The 20,060-nt window shown below is 36.3% G+C and overlaps 1 protein-coding gene across 1 annotated transcript in view; it reads left to right on the top strand.

Moving 5' to 3' along the window:
- ZFC3H1 (zinc finger, C3H1-type containing) overlaps nt 1–19,100 on the top strand; it is a gene marked incomplete at its 5' end in the record, with an annotated part of 41,167 nt that extends 22,067 nt beyond the window's left edge. Inside the window, 17 exons of the mRNA XM_009585865.1 lie at nt 177–278; nt 655–771; nt 1,621–1,804; nt 3,565–3,751; nt 4,811–5,002; nt 6,995–7,232; nt 8,418–8,523; nt 8,601–8,799; nt 9,276–9,370; nt 10,349–10,459; nt 12,733–12,837; nt 12,932–13,097; nt 13,859–13,959; nt 15,110–15,211; nt 15,818–15,857; nt 18,064–18,126; nt 18,252–19,100. Of these exons, the coding sequence (XP_009584160.1) occupies nt 177–278; nt 655–771; nt 1,621–1,804; nt 3,565–3,751; nt 4,811–5,002; nt 6,995–7,232; nt 8,418–8,523; nt 8,601–8,799; nt 9,276–9,370; nt 10,349–10,459; nt 12,733–12,837; nt 12,932–13,097; nt 13,859–13,959; nt 15,110–15,211; nt 15,818–15,857; nt 18,064–18,126; nt 18,252–18,389 (2,246 nt within the window). The remainder of the gene's footprint in view (nt 1–176; nt 279–654; nt 772–1,620; nt 1,805–3,564; nt 3,752–4,810; nt 5,003–6,994; nt 7,233–8,417; nt 8,524–8,600; nt 8,800–9,275; nt 9,371–10,348; nt 10,460–12,732; nt 12,838–12,931; nt 13,098–13,858; nt 13,960–15,109; nt 15,212–15,817; nt 15,858–18,063; nt 18,127–18,251) is intronic.
- Between the last annotated feature and the right edge of the window lie 960 nt (nt 19,101–20,060).

Here is a 20,060-nt window from a genome sequence, read left to right as displayed (position 1 = left end):
ATAAACAAGCTGCTGAGCAGAACTCTTTCAGTTTTTCATTTCTTTGTTCTAGTATGTTAAATTACCATACCTCTTGAAGCAGTCATATTTCATGAATTCATGTGCTAAATTGCTGTTATGTTATCTATCCATTTTCATTTAAGTGTTTACCTAAGATACAAATATTCTTGTTTCAGAAAAGTATGTTGAAAAACTTTTTGGTATAAACAGAGACCGTATGTCCGTGGATCAGATGGCTGTTCTTCTGGCCAGCAATGTCAATGAGAGTAAAAGTCACAGTAAGTAACATGGTAGATTAAATACGATATAAACTTTTAAAATTACATAACTTTAATTATATTCCTTGATGATTTTGTAAACCAAGAATTTTTTTTTTGTGGCTTAGTTTATTTATCTCAGTATTATAAATTCTGCTTATGGTAAATTAAAGGCAGCAGAGTTTGTTTTAAGGCAATAATATAATAGTTTTGGAGTCCAGTTTGGAAAAGTGACTTATGCACTTGAGCACAATAGATTTTAAATAAATAGCCTTAAGACTTACACACTTGCGTTGCACTCACAGAGTGTTTTTATCTAAAATCTTTATTAGCAAAGACGTTTTAATCTTGAATACAGAAAAGTAAAAAGAATTTCTACTACTTTGCTTGTTTACAGCACCTCCGTTTACAACATGGAAAGATAAAAGGAAATGGAGACCAAAGTACTGGAGAAAACCTCTGTTAGATAGTAGTGGCAGTGAAGAGGAACAGTTCGTTGGACCTATTAAATATGGTAATCTAGATGTGGCATCCATTAAAAAGGAGTACTGGGGGGAAATACCTACCAACCTCTTCCCAACACCTAATTTTTAAAGTGGTTCTTAAGAAAACCAGTGCTTTTAATAGCTCTCTTGACTTCATATTTCCTGCATGCAAACTTTATTTGCAAACATAAATTTTTGGGTAAAGTTTGACCTGAATTTGTTGTATTTAAGGACAAAAAATCTAGTATAATGTGTGACTAGAAGTTAAGGTACTTACCTGTTCTTAAGAAGAACAGAAGGAACTACTTCCCTAGAATGTTTCAGTTTTGCCCATAGACTATTAGAATTTTTTTAATTTTTATTTTTCCCTCCCAGAAGTATAAGTAGTGAAACTTGATATGTTTGGTTATCTTAAATTTTTACAGAGTTAGTATTTGGTGTTGATGTCAGGTGTTAAAAAAAGCCGCTGTTAAACAGCGTTTGAGACTTGGAAGCTTGCTGGAGTGTCAGTAACCTGACAGTGTTTCACATGTGATTCATGCAAGTGTGAGCTTTAGGATTTGTTAGCAAATCCTGTAAAAAGGATTTCTAGAGACTCAGAATTGAGATAAATTTTTCTTTGTCAGAGATGCCTATTTCCAAATGCTGCCTAATGAACTGCCTTAATTGGTGTCTGTTGATCAAAGCAGCCTTTTACTGCTATTTATTTCTTGCCTTCACGTTTGAAATATAACCAGTTTTCTACAGACTACACAGTTCTAAGTTTTAGAGGATGTTGAAATAACCATATTTTGCTCTGGTCAATGGCTATACTTGAAATACATAAATGCCACCCCTTGTGTGAGTTCTAATTTTACAAAGAAACTTTTTTTTTTTAGCCCATCCCACAGAACATAAAAAAAGAGTTCCAGCTCTTGATGCCGTGGTGACTCCAGATGATGTCCGGTATTTTACAAGTGAGACTGATGACATTTCCAACTTGGAGGCAAGTGTCCAAGAAAACCCCTGTGATGTACAGCTTTGGATTAAACTTGCATACAAATACTTGAATCAAAATGAAGGGTAAGTCTGCTACATTTTAGATTTGATTTTGTGCTTTACCCAAGCTGCTATGATCAAGTTTCCTTTCTGATGTTAAAGAACTTGCTTCAACAATGCCACAAATAACTTATTACCTAAGTAGGTTAAAAAATGATTAGATTTCCTACTGTATGCAGTATAGTATACGAGTAATAAATTACACTGACAGTTTATCTTTAGGTAGGTTCTGATTCAGAACGGAAGTTGACGGAAAGTAGTGTGGGAGAAATAACTGTGTTTGAAAAGTTCACAACGTAATGTATTCCCAAGATTACAGTGGAATGTTGTACTTCCAGTAATAAAGTAGGGGACCAATAAACTCAAATCAGTTTCTCCTCTGGAGTGAATGGTTGGAATAATGTTTGAAATGACTTTCATCAGAAAGCTTTCTTATAAGAACAGTTCTGCTGTATGGTTTTATCCCTTTAGAAATGGTCCACTTGAGCACTCAGTTTCTTATTTTGTAATTTTTTAACTTTTGGATTTCTAAGTTTCTCTAGTTTCTGTTTCTTTAAATTATTCTGCAGGGTACCATGTTTTTATTGGCAATCAGATAATTTCAGTAGGAATTCTGTCATGATGGTTTCATTCTAGAGATTGACTTCGATTTTAATAGTGAGGTACTGGCATAAGCAGCTGCAGCAGGGAGGAAGGGGAATGGAGAGGAGCAGCTGTAGCAAAAGATCAGTTTAGCTATATCAATAGCTGCCTGAACACTAGCAGGGATAGAACTGGAAGGGCCAGTACTCAAAGAAAATACTATCAGCAAGTGGCAGGGTGAGAAGGGCACACTTTCTAAATATAAGCGTACTTGGAAAAAGACCAAGAAAAGAAGGGAGAAAACCTAATGGAAGACAATGCAAGTTTTTTTTAAAACAGCCACCTCCCCTATTCTCCCTCCCCCTGCCTCAGTACTCTGAAGAAACTGTGTGGTTTAGTAGGTGGCAGTGGTGATAGAAGGGGTTGGGAAGGCTTCAGACTTACACATGGTTAACTGTGTTAGTTTTATTTTGGGACATGTGTTTTTCCTCTCATAAATGTCTATGCAAAGTAATTACTAAAGATGTTTTCAGAATAAATGTGACCTCAGAAGCTTTCTGTGGTTTTATGGAAGCTTGTTTATGAATTAAAGCTCAGCTCTGTGGTTTGCAATATAGTCAGTTATTTGAGCTAGTCTTGTATTACTTCGCTGGTATCATCTCATGATAGTTATCTCAGGAAGTAAAATCTCCTTTTTTTAATGGTTTAGAGGCAGAGAAAACCTGCATGACATGCATAGGAACCTGAAATAAAGGCTTATATTTGATGACTGTAGAAAGGAAATTAAATATGTAACAAAAATATTCTAACTTTATTAAGCCTTTGAAATTTCTACTTAAGTTTTTAAGTCGTATGATATAAATGCCTTTATGTGATTGCAGCTTGAGACTTCTGCTTACAGATTACTCTTATCCATTTTCAATTAAATTGGACTCTTATTTGAATTAGCACTCTTTTCCTAGAAAACTTATTTTTCCATGCACTATGATAATTGCACCTAGTAATAACCTTTGAAGGATGAAAACTTACTGAAACTTCGAAACTTTCATAGTAAAGGACAGCACATGTTTTAAAAAAAAAAAAAAGATGGCTGACTGTGTGTCGGTTCCATTCTAAGCATCCATTTTCATATTTGATATTGTGTAAGTCATAATAGTAACACAGTTGATGTGAGTGCTTTTTTAATTGTTTAATTTTTACAGCTCATCGTCTGAGTGTTTAGATTCTACTTTAAATGTTTTGGCTCGAGCCCTTGAGAACAACAAAGAAAATCCTGAAATTTGGTGTCATTACCTCAGACTCTTCTCAAAAAGAGGAACCAAGGAGGAGATACAGGAGATGTGTGAAACAGCAGTGGAATATGCTCCCTCTTATCAAATCTGGTGGACAGTAAGTAAAAAAGAAAAAAAAAAGTGTATGTGAAATGTTCATGTATGTCGTGGTTTAACCCCAGCTGGCAACTAAGCCCCTCACAGCTGCTCGCTCACTCTTCCCTGTGGGATGGGGGGGAGAGCATCAAAAGAGTAAAAGTGAGAAAACTCGTGGGTTGAGATAAAGACAGTTTAATAGGGAAAGCAAAAGCCGCGCACGCAAGCAAAGCAAAACAAGGGACTCATTCCCTACTTCCCATCGGCAGGCAGGTGTTCAGCCATCCCCAGGAAAGCAGGGCTCCATCACACGTAACGGTTACTTGGGAAGACAAACGCCATCACGCTGAACGTCCCCCCTTCCTCCTTCTTCCCCCAGCTTTATATGCTGAGCATGACGTCATATGGTATGGAATATCCCTTTGATCAGTTGGGGTCAGCTGTCCCAGCTGTGTCCCCTCCCAGCTTCTTGTGCACCCCCAGCCTCCTCGCTGGTGGGGTGGGGTGAGGAGCAGAAAAGGCCTTGACTCTGTGTGAGCAGTAGTGAAAACATCCCTGTATTATCAACACTGTTTTCAGCACAAATCCAAAACATAGCTCCATACTAGCTGCTATGGAGAAACTCTTATCCCAGCCAAAACCAGCACAATAGTGTGCATTCTCTACTGTAGAAAACCAGTACGTGTGAGAGGGAAAGTGTGAAACGAAAAACACTATAGCTTTTTGAAAACTCAAAAGTTGCTCATAAAATGAAGTGATTCAAAGTTCTGTTTGCAAGATATGTGTAGAAATCATCACTTTTCCTCAGGTAATAAGTTATTTAAAATCAAGATGTTACATTTCTTATTTTTTTTGTTACTTAAGCTTTCAAAATTTAACTTTGACTATTTGATCTTTAATATTTAAACAGTATTTTTTGAGGTTTAATGTGAAAATTTGGTGTGAGGGAGGGAAATATGGTTCACAAGGTGGTGAAAGACGTTATCTAAAGTTTGTGATTCATGTGATTTTAAACTTTAACCTAGAAGCTTTACTAATATTCTGATAATTATTATTATTAATAAGAAATACTTCTCTCTAGTTTTTGAATTTGGAGAATTCCTTTGATGGAAAAGACTACGTATGTGGGAGGATGCTACAGTTCCTAATGGAAGTGACTGGGGGAGAAGAAAATCCAAATCTCCTGTCCTTTCAGCTGCTGGAGACTCTCCTGTACAGGGTTCACTTGAGCCTTTTTACAGGAAGACATCAGAATGCTCTTGTTCTGTTGCAGGTAACTTCCAGGTTACCACCCCAGGAATTGTCTTCATACCTTTACCTTTCTAATGCCTGTGACTCTGGTAGTGTCAACTTTAGAAGAACTGTTCCTTCCTTTGTTTGATGAAGTAATTCTCCTAGAGACTTCTGTTTTGAGATATGATGCCATTGTAAAATCTGGATATACTTTTCAGGTTTTTGTTACCTATTTTGCTTTGCTTGTGTAGCTAATAGCCTAGACCACTACGTCTCAAAATAATTCCCAGGAAATTTCTTGACTTTTGATTTCTGGTAAGCCGTAGAACACTTCTCTGCAGTGAAGGGCCTGTGAGTAATGTATTGCCTCAGGTACTCAAATGTTTATTGCTATAGAAATTATCAAACCAGTAGTTCTTGGGAAAGAACATAATATGATATTATGTAACAGTATTGCCCTGCTCCAGAATTTGGAGACTGTTAAATCAGACTTTATTAATCCCATGAACTCCAAAGTCATGGAGTTATCTCAGGCTTTTATTGTGACTGTAGAAAGAATTTAGGTCACTCTTACTGTTCTGTAGAAAATAGAAGTGGTGGATGATGGTGAGAAATTGAGTGCTGACATCAGCTCCTACTAAAAGTGGGAGCTGCTGTAGTTTCAATTGCAAGTTCTTTCATTCCTACCAGCAGGTGGCACCTGTTGCTTGCTACACACTAAAACATTTTTCTCAGTTGTGTGGTTTAAGGCCGTAATGCTTTTTTCTAGCTCCAGTTTAAACAGAAAAGTGTAATGCTGTGTTGACTTCCTCCAAAAGCTATTCTAAACACAGCAGTACTGATAAATGTAACTCTGAGTGTTTGACTGAATGAACAAAAAGAACAGAGGGAGAAATAACTCAGTTTGTGTCGAATTGACATGGAAATCCAGTGTATATTGGAGAATAACATGGGTTGGTTTCCCTTACCTTTCCCCAAAGCATCACAAACCCAAACATTTTTGGGGTTTTTTTATATTCATCTGAAATGTGTAGTTGAAAAGAATGTCTGGGGGCATGATTATTTAACCGTACTTAAGATAATTTCTAAGTAAATGCTACTTCAGAGTAAGTAGCAGTGTGTCTCTTTGAAAACTTGAAAGCAGATTTTCTTAAGTAAATATTTTGAAAGGTAAATGTTTTTGAAACTTCAGTTTTTGCCTATTACAGGACAATTTTTTTTTTGCTGAATTTTGCCTAGATTTGCAAGTACTTTCATTCCCTTGAAAGTGCATTCTTAGAATGTACTGCATTTATCCAGAAAAATGTTGGCACATCACTAGCCATGAGATTCTGTTCTGTTTTAGGAGCAATTGTGTTTAGACTTTGTCTAATTGCATGCTCTAATGATTTTATTTGGGATCTGCCAGTTTAACTGGGCTATTCTAGTTTTGCATATGACTGATAGGAAAATTTGAAGCAGTATCCTTGTTCTCAGTAATGTTTCCAACACTTTTTTAAACGGTATGTCTAGAGATGGTGGTGCTTTCAGTAGACTTGGATAGCTGTAACTTAGAAGTATAACTAGAACTTAATAAAAAAACCCAAACCCAAACAAACAAACAAACAAAAAAACCCCCAAACCACAAAACCCAGTAGGATATAGCAAGCTGAATCCAACTTGTAGATAAGTTGTCTCTAGAGCTAATGTATTATTTTTATGCAACTGGAAATAATTGTCCAAGAATTAAGCAGAAAAATGCAACACATTAGGAGATGCATGTTTTCAAAGTCTATCTGTGTTCATTTTTCAAAATAACAATCTTCTACAGTTTTTCTAAACCTGTTACTAGAAATTATTTATACAAATTGAATACAGTCACACATTCACATAAGCCAAATATAATCATGATTGACATAAAGAATTACTTCCTGTCTTTTCTATGGAAAAGATTTGAGAATATTAAAACTTACTCTTCCTGTTTCCTTTTCTTATTCTTAGATGTTAAAGATTTTATGGTTGAAATACATTATATTTCTTTTAACCTTTACAGAATGCTTTAAAATCAGCAAATGAAAAGATAATATCAGAACGCCTTACTGTAAGTGACCGTTGCTTGGCTTGGCTGGCTTACATACATCTAACTGAATTCGGCATTCTCCCAGTCAAGTTCTATGATCCAGCTAATGTCAGTCCTTCAAGGATCATGAACAAAGAGCCATTTTTAATACCATGGCAAACAGTTCAAGATGTTAAGACCGATCCTGATACGCTGTTAGCTATGTTTGAAGGTAAGGTTAAGGAGGTAAACTACTTCATACATTACTCACTTGTTGTAAATCAAGAAATATTAGCCAACTTTTGGAATTTCAAGGCAGTGCAATATTGCTGATGACTGTGTTAAGCCATTGGGATTAATCCAGTGAATATTTCATCTTGATTTCAACAGAGTGGTGAGGAAAGTCCATGTTCTTGGGTACTTAACACACACACACACACACTGAGTGTTTCATCTATGGTTCAAAGCCATAGCTTTTTCTCTGAACTATGATACTCTATCAAGATAAAGACCAGTGGCTTGTGACAGTATGACATTGCTAGTCGTCTTGGGCTTATGCAAGCATAAAGCCAAGCTTTTGTTGTCCTCTGTCTTACCCTCCCTGCCGTCAATGGGATGTGCCTATTGGACAGTTACTTTCCTGGAAGATTAGTATGTTTCCTTAGAAGAGGCAGAGCAATGCATGTGTTTGTCTTCATTCAAAGTTTAAGTGAACTGAATAATTTTTTAAAGATGTAAAATGAAGATACAGTTTCTTCTAGAAATTGAATTCTTAACTTGTGGTACTGCCAGAGATAGACTTTATAATAGTGTTGTATAAATGTCAGTACTTCGCGTGTTAGCCAGCAGCAATATTGAATTGCCGCTGAGAATGTATCTATGCTGCAGGTGGTAACGCAGTGTGGAAATATTCAATGATAGATTGAGTAGCCCAAGTGGGAGTGAAGGCAGTCTAGCCATGATAATAGGGTGTTCATTATGGGATGTTTGTTGTTGGGTAACTTTTTATTACGCTGAGAAGGAAAATTATATCCTATATTAGCTTTTGTCTCAATAGCTTTCAGCAGCTATGCTGGAAATCCTGGAATGTAATTTTAAATACAGTGATACACCGCTATCTGTAGTGTGGCTTTAACGTTTCATTGGTAGGATGTTTCCTGTTTTTTAAATGAACGAGGGATGAAACTTTTGAAAGACTTCCATCTTTGCACTGTGGTGATAAGTGTTAAGAAAGCTTTTCCAAAGATGGTCATCTTCCTTTTTTTAATAATTTGCAAAAGCAGTATTCTCAGAAATATCTTTCCACACTTAACGTATTTTCATGATGTTAAATGAGGCTTTTTATTATGTTAAGGCTTCAAATAACTTTGACATTGCTTTGAGGTCTAAAGGCTTGATTTATACTTTTGTTTTGAAGATGCGGTCAAAACATGTACTGATGAAAGCCTTGAGGCTGACAAAAGAATAGCTATCTGCTTTCCTCTCTACAGAAACATGATAGCTTTGCTGAAACTTCTTGAAAGGTAAGTTGTTTCAAGACATTTTTAATTGGAGTACTCAACTCTGCTTTTTTGAAAACTTACCTTTACTTTTCTTTAAGGTGGGAGTCTGCTGCAGAACTTTGTAGATCTTTATTGGAGCTCTGCCCTAACAACTGTCAGCTCTTGGAGAGTTTGGCCACCTTGTATTTGCAGATGGAGCAGAGTGACAATGCCTACAAAGTGTGGATTGGAGCTTTTGAGAAGAATCCTCAGAATGCAGAAATTTTTTATCAGTTGTGTAAATTCCTTGTTTCACAGGTAATACTCCACTCCAAAACTGACTTTGTTGGTCTGCTGGCTTTGTAAAGTTTGGGTTTCGTGTGTTGTTTCAAACCCTCAGCAAATTGATTAATCTTCATGACATTTTTGTTATGTGTAGCACTCCTTTATATAGATGGGAAAAACAGAATTGGCAAGATTAGTGACATGATTAAAGACAATCAAAGGAATTACATAAAATCATAAATTTGTAGTTTGGATTGTTCTAATCCAGTGTTAATATCCTAAGCAAGAATAAAAGACATTAACAGTAAACCCTGTAATATGTTTTCAGCTTTTTTCTGCTACCTGCTGACTGATCCAGTTAAACTTCATCCTTGAGAGAATGAAGACAAGGGAGCATTGCAGAGCTAGACACACCACTTGTTATTTATTGCGCTCAGTTGTTCTTGTCATTTTCAGGTTGATGTCTGATTTTAATTTTTTTATTTTTAAAATATAAAACCCCAAAACAGGAAAGGTCAAGCAGTATTCTTCCACTGTTGCAAGATTTTGTGGCAGCTTTCTTTGAGAATACATGCCAACAGCATGGTCCCATGGATCTCTTAAGGTACATTTAGAATTTTTTTTCCTATTTAAATTTTGGTAATATTGGCATTTTCTTGAAAAACAATACAGTCTAGAACTTCTAAACTCCTCTGGTTTTAGCTTGGCATGTATTGCTAAAACTTCAGTGAATTATGATTTGGTAGTTTATAACGTTTATACTCGTCGTTTGTGCATATATACTAATTGTAAAACCACAAGCATTTAAAGATGAAACAGCCAGCAAGTTTAATGTCTGGATTTGGGGAATGAAAATCCATCATATGTATGCCAAAGTTGGTTGTGTGTTTCCCTCCCGCCCCCCAAAGCTAGGAGCCTAAAATTGCATACCTAGAATACTATATGTAGGCACTTGCAAGAGACCTCAATCCGGAGGTCCAGCATGCTATTAATCAGTAGATGGTTATTGCTGAAAAGGCACAGGTTCATAGCTAGCCTGCTGATTTTCCGTTTGAATTTTAGCACCTAATTGAGAGACTTACTGAAGTTTTGAAATATGCAAGTTCTCTATAGTCAAAATAGATGCCTCTGATGGCCTTCAAAGGAAGACCTTTTGTGCTAAAGTTTATGCAGATGAGGCTTTGAAATGTTTTTATCTTCAAGTTAGGTGTTAGATTTTATTCCTGCTTACATTTGGTTACATTAAATTTAGTACTGGCAATGCAGCTTAGCTCAGTCTACGTAGATGATTGTACCTTACTTGATGTATCTTATGCGGGGAGGGGGAAGTCTGAGATACAAAGCAACATTTAACTTTGTACATAATGAGGGAGTAAATGCTTTCTCTATTGACTATTTCTATATTTCTGTGTAATGCTTTCTGTATAACTATATCTGGATAGAGTTAAACTAAAATCTAAGAAAAGTGCATCTTTTTTTAATATGTCCCACGAACTGGATTTCAGAACCAAATGTTACACCCACATAAGACTCTTCCATGTAGAGGGATATTCTCATTTACTACTCCTTTTTTCTCTTGTAGGTATCTCTTGAATTTTCCAATGCCAATTGATTTTACATCACCTCTCTATAAAGAACATCTTACAGATGATGTTGTAAACCAGCAAATCCCATATCTGTGGCAGATCTACTGGTGAGACTTTATAAAGTATTTCTGAGAAACAGCTGTTGGGTCTGAGTAAATTGCATTTTCAAAAGCAGAACATTCATTATTTGTCTAAGGGTATATCACTTTGAGTTCTTTCAATAAATGATCTGCCAGTCCTTAAAGAACCTGCCTGCCTGCTGCACAACAGAGACAATTTTATGGAACTGTGAATTGCATGTCAACTTAAATTCTCCACTTGAGAAATCTTTCAGAAATTCTGCCCTGTGGGAACAGTAACAGGTGTGTTCATCTCACAAAATGATTTTTTTGTTTTACTTTTGTTTTGGGTTGCTACTGCTAGTAGTGTTCTTTTTTTCTTCTGGCTCTGTTTTATTTTACAATAGTTTCTACCACTCTGTTTAACTTTGTTTAGCCCTGGTCACCCCATCTTCCTTGATCCACTGTTTCAGTGTTTATGGAGCTATTATCAGCAGGCTATAAAAGTTGGAACTAGCCACAGACGCCCCTCCGTAGCAAAGTAATACAGCAAAGTGACCTTTTCCTCTGGAAGCGGTTGCAAAGGTGACAGATCTTTGTCATGTATACACAATCTTTTTTTTGTTTCTTCCACCATTCCTTTTGATAGCAGCAATATCCAGGATTGGCAAGCACCAAAGTATTAGGCATCTATAACTTACTGTTATAACTGGTCACTGAAATGTTGACTTAAGCCGTTTAAGAAGTTTACCACTTCATGGTCTGGGTTTGTCAATCTTCACAAGTAGCTATTTGGCTTTTCAGATAAGTAAAGGGGCAAAGATGATAATGCTTCAGATACTGACTGAGGACTCCTCAGAACTCCTTCAACACTGTTCATTATAGTTTTTAATTGGTGGACAACTTATAAACAGGTAAAATGTATGGTTTTCAAGAAAATCTTTATATAAGGTTTAGATTAAGTTATCTTAATGTTTTCCTTTGATATTGTCCATTAATACCTATTTAAATAAATTTGTTTTTAGAAAATACTTACCTTTTTGCAAGTTCAATTTTAAGTTTGCTACTTGCACAGTAGAAACATCGTTAGAAAGACACTTGAGGTCACTGTTTAGTCATTAGGGACGTTAACTTAAGCTCAGGTGCTCCTGTATTGTAGCACCTGCTTTTAAGAGAAAAATTAGTGCTCTTGAAATAAGTGCCTCGATTACTTTCAGAGCTAATAATGGAGTGTTTCTGTGGTTGATTTTTGCTACAGTAAGTGCCTGGTATTGGGCCTATGTATCTGTCTTTCCTTTTTTCAGGTACAGAGGACAAAAGATGTAAAAGTTCACTTTTACCAAGTGAAAATAGTCAGATTGAAATCAGCAAAGCCTCAAAGCTCAAGGAACAATGTTTTACTTGGAAAGATCATTGCGTGTGTGTACACATGGGTATGTGTGCACACAAACTTCTACACACACTTTTTTAGAAAGAGGAGCAAATTGGTGATTTAGTTTGTAGTTCTTAGGGAAAGCAGGAGTAAAATCAGGCACTCTGATTATGTGACCCTAGTCAAAAGGGTTCTCTAGCAAAGTAGCAACATCAGCCCTATCTTATTTTGCATTTCTGTAGTCGTCGTCTTCATGAGTTTTTCTTTCCTCTTATGACTTACTGTCTTACCTTTTTTTCCCACTGTTACTTCACACTTTGAAATAAGGATTGTTGACTGAATTTTGGTCAAAAAATATCTACTTCTGTCTTTGGTGAGGTCCTATATGTTAGTCTGACCATATGTTTCTTTGAGGAGCTGTAGAACAAAATTAAGGGGGGTTTTGACTATTCTTATGAGGGTTTTTTTTTTTCCTGAGATGATCAGCATATTTCTACCCTAGATCCCCAGTTACATTTGTTTCAGAACACTAATTTTGTTGCCACAGTCTGATACTATTTCTCAAGTGGTTTTAATCTGACTTTGAAATTTATTGTTCTGGAGCTTTCCAAACGGAAGCTCAAGACTTGTCTCCATTCTGTAGCAGTCAGAGCATCCCTATTATAAGGATTAGTAAAAGGGTACTTTACAAGAGTAGAAGACAATTCATAATATTTCATTTCATTTAAGAGTTGCATTTTAAACTCGTGGTTTCTGCATTATTCCTTATTATCTGCAGTTGAGACTTACCCATTTTAATAAGTTGACTAATAAATTAGTCCGTAAAACTGAAAACACTGTTTTTTCTTGCATCTCAGAATGGGAAGTTCTTCATTGTTTCTTATTCTTAATGTGTTAGAACATGCATTGTTTATGACATACAGCAATTTTTAACTTTTAATATAAACAGTTTGTGCCAGTCTCTTCATGCAAGTGTTGGTGAAGCACTGGATGCTTATGAAGCAGCTCTGGGGGCGGTGATGCAGCAGGAAACTGTTCAGAACATCTGGCTGGAGTAAGTTCTTAAGGGAGGAAAGTAAATTAATCTCAAAACTATTAAGTGGAGGCTACCAGAACCATCTTTTTTCTTTTTTTTTTTTTTCTTCCAGTTACCTTGTTTTTATCAATAGCAAAGTTGTTGGATCCAACAACAAAGTTCAAGAATTCAAGCTTTTTACTGACCTAGTGAACAGATGTCTGGTTACAGTCCCCACACGATACCCAATTCCTTTTAGTACTGCTGATTATTGGACCAATTATGAGTTTCATAATAAGGTAAAAATGTGTCTGTGGACAGTTTTAATTAAACAAAGAGACTGATGACCTTTTAGCAGGTACCTGTAATTTACTTGTTCAAACACAGCATCAGTAGTATATGAACACTGAGAGCTAGGAATTAGTAGAAAAAGAAACAAGTATCTGAGGAGAGTAGTGTTCTGAGCAGAACACTACCTAGCAGTGACCTTTTGAATAAAGGGTGTGTAAGGCAAAGAGAAACTTTATTATGGCATGCTTGAATACTGTGAATACAGCTATTAATGACAAACTATTCTTTCCTAGAGAAGAGAGATGATGTGTAAGGGAGAGAAGAGATGGTTAAGCAAGGGGGGTCTGCAGAGCTGTAACACTGGCAGATGGAAACAGTATTTAAGCTGTCAGTTTTGATCATAGAAATTACAGTGGTTGAGAAACAGAAGAAATAAAGTAAAAGTAGGAATAAAAACAAGTTGAGCACTCATACAGACAGAATAAAGCTTATAGAAATCCTGGGTCCCATTTTGCTAACATCCAGTGCGTTTCTCTTTACTCACTAAACGCAGGCTAGAAGGACTAAAATATGTGGTGTTAGCAACTTGACGCAAACTTTTTATTACACAAATTGATTTCTGTACCCTTGAGGGATAAGGTTTGTGGTTGATAAGGTTTGTAGGTGGTAACTCACTTTAGTCATAACGTTCATAGTTTGTCATTTCATTATTCTTAGCAAAATTAGACAGCTATAGAGTGGATTAATGTTTATAATTCAAATTCTACAGGTAATTCTTTTTTATTTGAGCTGCATTCCAAAATCTCAACATTCCAAAACCTTGGAACGGTTTTGTTCTACCATGCCTGCTAATCCTGGACTTGCACTGAGGTATGTAAAAACACTTGTAATCAAGACAAACAGCTGGTTAACATAACTACTGCTTTTTGTGCAAGACATGCATGATTTGCTTTTTACTACAAAAGTAAAACTCTTCCTCTATTATTGCATGTTGCTTGAGGCATATTGTGCTTTCTGACATCATCTCAATCTTTCTTCTATTTGACAGGGTTCTGTTCTATCTACAGAAAGGTTATAATTATACAGGAATTAACTCTGCATTGTACATGATGAGTACAAATGGTCAAAATTTCAAGTGTGTAGAGAAATGTCAGATATGTATTAAAATCTTGTTGTTACTTAATGATCTATTAGAAGTATCGTGCCAGCATAGAATAAATAAAAATGGATACACCAGTGTATAACAGTGCTGCCTTAAGGCTTAACTTGACATTTATTTAGCAAAGATAACCATTCTTAATTTTGAAAAAATCTTACAGGAAACAAAAATGATTAATGTAAACACTGCACTGATACTTACTTGAACAGTATTTCAAAATGTACTCTTCCAGGATTAGAGAGTCCGTATTCAGCTGCAGTGAACTCATGAACATTTGATTGAATAATTTTGAAAAGTCCCCAAACACTTACTGTTCATCATCAACAGTGACCCCAAAGAATTCAAAGCAAGACTTGAAATAAATGTGTGTGGTTGGGGGCATGGGGAGAGTATGACACAATTGCCTTTGGCACATGAAGTTGAATGGTGCATTTTAAACCAAGTAGCAATTCTGTCTAGATGGAACTTGCAGCTTCCTTAGACAATGTTGATACTACATGAAATAGGTGAGCAGAACTGACTACACAGTATCTCCTAGCCACATGACTATAAAACTAATTAGCCTCCTTTCAAATATACAGTTACCTTGTGCATGCTAAAAATGGATCTTGTAATGTGCCAAGCTCGTATTTTCTCTCCGATTTCACACTTAGTTATTCTCTGAAAGTGTATCTTTTTTGTTTTGTTCTGAGAGCATGTTCAGTCAATATTGTATATGGTGGTTTGGGTTTTTTTCCTACTTGCAACTCTTGGCTCAGATTTAGGTATAATCTATTTTGTGTAATGTGTTTGTATCTTTGGATTGCTTTTCTGTTTCCAGTGATTAGAGCAGTGTTCCTTTCTCATGAATGCCTTTTACAGACTGCTTCTGCGATACTGGGAGGAGAGCAATGTTCAAATTCTGAAACTGCAAGCCAAGATGTTTACATATAATATCCCAACATGCGTGGCCATCTGGAAAATGTAATGCAACAGTCATACATCTGTTTTCATAGATATTGCTTTTGTTTATAAGGTTTACATCACAAAGGTAAATCTGAAACGTCCTTCCAGTTGGGCTTGTACTGGAAGTCTCTCTTTCATTAGCTTGTTGTTTAAACAGTAACTGTTTGTTACAACAGACAGATGTGCTGTCACTTCTTTCAAATGAGAAATGGAATTTCCCTCTTAGGGAAACTTATGTGAATGGATATTATGCAGATAAATATGAATGATGTATTTACAAGTTGCCTTTTTAATTCAACTATTGACTTCTGTCTCCCCCTCTCTACCCTCCCCTTTATATATCACAATAGCAGTAATCTCCATTATCCAGTGATGCTGAACTGATCTTTTTCTTCAGTGTTTGTTCATAATGGGGAACCACTGAAATGTCTTGCTCATGTAAGGTTGTTTTTAAAAAATGGCTATTTTTATCTTTTCACTGTAGATTAACATCATTGGAAGTTAGTCAGTTAGTCAGTCAAATTCTCAAGGAATTTGTAATTCCATTCCACAGTCAGTTTTCTGCCATTAATGGCATTTAAAATCATTCAAGAATAAATATTTTTATATATTTCTTTTCCTCAGAGCCATTGCTGCCGAGTGCTTTCTAATGGGACAAAGAGAAGTAAGTCAACACAGCTTACTAAAATGAGTGATTATAAAATCCTGTAAAACTTTTCATACCTTGGCTTTATGCAAAGCAATGGTCATCTCTTAAACCCAAGATTTCTAGATAGTTGAAATACTCTATGTATAAACACCGAAGCATTTGCCTCAAGTGTGAGAAATATCTTTGGCCATCAAGGTAGAACGGATTATATCATGAGTACTTGTGCATACTGTTTGTGTGTATCTTTCCCTTACTGGGGGGGGTTGTATTCTTCTCCCACTTTTGTGTTTGGTGGTGTGTTGGTTTTTTGGGGGGTTTTTTGGTCGTGTTGTTTTTTTGGTTTTTTGTTTTTGTTTTTTTTTTTAACCTAGAGGAGATTGCTAGCACTTAAAATACAGTAGAGGGAAGGAAAGACTGTTGTGCTGGAAGATGCTAACGACTATCTTTACTAGTAGTTGGAAGGGTGGGTCTGCCAAGCCAATGTATGTAGAGAATTTGAGTAGTTCCCGACCCCACCAAAGACATCAGTTCTTTTCCTCCAAAAAAAAAGAAGTTTACTCATTGGTACTTTGGGGAAGGAAGCGTTTTTCTCACTCTATATACAAATACAAGAGGTTTTTGGTGCAGCAGCTGAGTCACTTTTCAGTTCAAATAGAGTGGATCTTCCTGGTATTGTTGCTGTCACCTTCAAAATATTCTTCTGCCTGTGGAAAGATGCTGTTTATTGGCGGGATCACGAGGCCCTGGGTTTGTGACTCACCACTTGTTTGTGAGCTACTTCTCTGCTGTATCTTGTTTTGTGTCATTCTTGTAGAGGCTGATGCTCAGCATCCTTCTTTTCTGTCAGTAGTCTTTCTTTTGAAACAGTATTAAAGCTTTAAGTGATCCATAATGGCTAGCATTAGACTCACATATGGAATATTTTCTTTCCTTTTTTACTGTCTCCTAGAATGTTTAAAAAGAACACCCCCCCAAGCAGACAGTTACTTGGTTTGTAAGATCAAATAGTTCAAAGTCAGGAGATATCAAAGGCATGGTTGCCTATTCAACCTTAATTCTGTCTCCATGTTGATGGTTTGGTGTAATCTGTAATTAGTCGCAGATCCCTGCTTCAGTCATTGTATTAGATGGACTATATTGTAAGCCACTGCCTATAGTGAGGCTGGTGACTTAAAAGATCCCTGCTTTGTTCGGTTTGAAAGTTAGAAAAATAGATTTCAAATGAATCAAAAAGAGGGTCCTTAAAGAAGATGAACCAATTAGAATGAAGGCATATGTAAAACATTGTAGCTGGATTACACCCAGAAGAAATCTTGTGGTTTTCTTCTGCAACCACCTGACTAACTATATGGTGTGGAGTAAAATCACTTAAGTAGACACATGCAGTTGGGTTTTTTGGGAGGTGCTTAGTTTGGGATGTAGTGAGCACTTACAACTGTTTATGCAAATCGGTGACTGTTCCAGATAAGCGGATTTTCTAGTAAACAAGTAGGATGTTGTTTTAAAATTGAATTGTGATTCAGATTCTGGATTTCCTGTTTCCTGGAGAACCCGTCATTTATTCCCTTCAGCAGGTCATGTAAAGGTTTGCTAAAAGAATATAAGAATGGGTACGAGTATTTAAAATGCCAACAAATACTTCCCCTAATGACTCTCTGATTAAAGTTGGTACTTCAGATACCAGTAGTTGAAGGAGACTTGAGTAAATACTTGCATTAAACATTTTGGTCCTCTATTTCCAACCCTAAAATGGTAAAACCATTTTTTTCTTTTTAGAGAGTTGCGAAGACACATACTGATTGTTAAAGCACAGATAGATAGATGCTGAAGGAAAAAAGCCTATGAAACAGTTATTTTCATTGCAGGGTTGGGATGGTATGCAATAAGCAAGACCTTGAGACTACATATTGAGTGGTGAAAGAGAAATATTCAGTAACCTGCTTCATTCCCTGAGTGTGTTCCATCCTGTGCAATGAATGAGGCAAGAATCTTGTGAAGAAAAGTAGAATGTCCGCATGTAATTAACCATGTGCATACACGGGTCAGAATTAAGGTCAGACATAAACTTGCCTTTGCTTTTAGTAGCAATTTAATGCTTGACTTTGAAACTTCTTTAAAAACAGATTTTTAAAATTATTGCAAGAGGTTTTTTGTGCTTCACATCACTCATTTTGAGTGCATGAAATTTTGCTGACTTTTAATACTTGTTTTTATTTTACAGGTCCATCATTTATATCAGAGAGCCCTTCAGAAGTTACCTCTATGTGCAACACTGTGGAAAGATGTAATGTTTTCTCCTTATGATTCAGTTTGAGGTTTCATATAAATTTTCTGCATATCCCATATCCATAGATGTGGTGATGCTCAAGCTGTGGCTAAATCTTATATCTGCTTCCCCATCTCTTACAGCAACTCTTGTTTGAAGCATCAGGAGGAGGTAAAACTGATAACCTGAGAAAACTAGTTTCCAAGTGCCAAGAGGTTGGAGTCAGCCTAGATGAGCTTTTAAATTTAAACACTTACAGAACAGAAAGCAAGAATCACTGAACGCTGGGTACGGTCAGCCATAAGTCCTATTAAATGCCAAAATCAGTTGAATGATTCTTCAGGCTGATCTATGCCTAAGATCTGTGTAAGGCAGATGAGTATTGCTGAGCATATCAAGTCTCCAATCTGCTTTCCTTGAACCTGGAAACAATTAACATGACCCTCCTCTGGAAAAATGAACTCCCTGTCTGGCCTTGCTTCTGGGCCCTGCCAGATTCTCATAACGTCATCTACGTAAGTATAGTTAATCAAAATGACAGACATTATTTTTTTATGTTTTCTTTTTATTTTCTGTTTTCTTTGTTTTGCTGTTCCTGATTCACTTGACACTCTCGCTGATGCCTGAGAGATCTGTGTTTGGGATTAATTTACTGGGCTGTGTTTACAGTATAAAAAGCAAGTAGTCCATTTTGGGTTTTTCCTTTTTTAAACCTTTTTTGAGACTTTTTCATTACAGGATTTAAAACAAAAGCAGCCGCTCTTAAGGAAGGTGTAACTGCCGTGGCCACAAGTATGCTTCTTGCACTTGAAGGCTCTAAGAGGGTTGCTTACTGCCCTTTTCTGCATTGGACTCACGGCAGAGACTATTAAACTTGAAGATTAAAGAAACTATTGCAAATGCCAGTGCATCAGAACCTAAGAGTGGTCAATTATGTGCAATTTTTTGTAAAGAAATTTTAATTTATAATAAAGTTTAACAGTTTAAAGAAAGTTAATATTGATCTGTTTTGTATTGGTACTACCTTGTAGTATTACAGGTGTTTTTACAGAGATATTTTCAATACAAGCTGACCTTTTAAAAAAAAAAAATCTGTTGTCTTTTGTTATTTTGATCAAAAGGTAGGCGAATGTGGTTGAACTACCTATTGAGATGTAGAATAACTACGTCTCAATGGGTTTTTTCCTCCTCTTGCCTCAGGTACACAGATGTTTGTCCCCTAACAACTATTCCTGTCAATAATACCACTTCAGTAACGGAAAGTACGTTTTATATTTTGTCCTTTTCACCTTCAATGAAATGAGGCCCACTTTCCAAAGTCACGACACGTACGCTGCAGAGAGATACTGTCAGCCCACTGAACCAGTGATGGGGCTGTTCACGTGAGGTTGGCTTTCCAGCTGTCTTTCCATCTGTGCCAAATCATATAAAAAGATGGTTGTAGTACCTTTTGCATAGGTGATTTATGAAGATAGCATGAAGACAGTGAACGAGTGGTCTTCATGTTTGAGAATAAGGCAAAGCGGTCTGTGACATAGAACTTCCACTAACTTTCAAAACCCTTATGTTATCTGACGTTACACATGAAACAGCTCTCTTAAAGGAGAGAAAAGTGGGAAATAATGGTTTTCATCTAGGGGAGGGGAGAGTGATTCTGCATCTCAGGTCCTTGTAGACAACTCTCATATTTAAGCATGAATTATAAAATAAGTAAAACTTCAAATGCCCACTTTAATGGCCAGGTTTTCCCGCAGACTACACAACCAGTATCAGAAAAGCTGACTCAAACCCATTCTTCATTGTAGTAGAGAGGTATCCCAATTTCTTCAGACTTCTTATGAAACAGATGTAGACCATAAAAGTGCAGTATTTAATTTTTTTATTAAAAACCCCTCAAGTATGGTAAATGCTGGCTTACACACGTTGCCCAAATATTTTTTCAAAATTTGTCT

The sequence above is a fragment of the Fulmarus glacialis genome, unplaced genomic scaffold (genome assembly GCF_000690835.1).
Source record: "Fulmarus glacialis isolate BGI_N327 unplaced genomic scaffold, ASM69083v1 scaffold5719, whole genome shotgun sequence".
In the NCBI taxonomy this organism is placed as follows: Eukaryota; Metazoa; Chordata; class Aves; order Procellariiformes; family Procellariidae; genus Fulmarus; species Fulmarus glacialis.
Note: the sequence above shows the minus strand (reverse complement) of the source record. Positions and strands in the feature narration are given on the sequence as shown.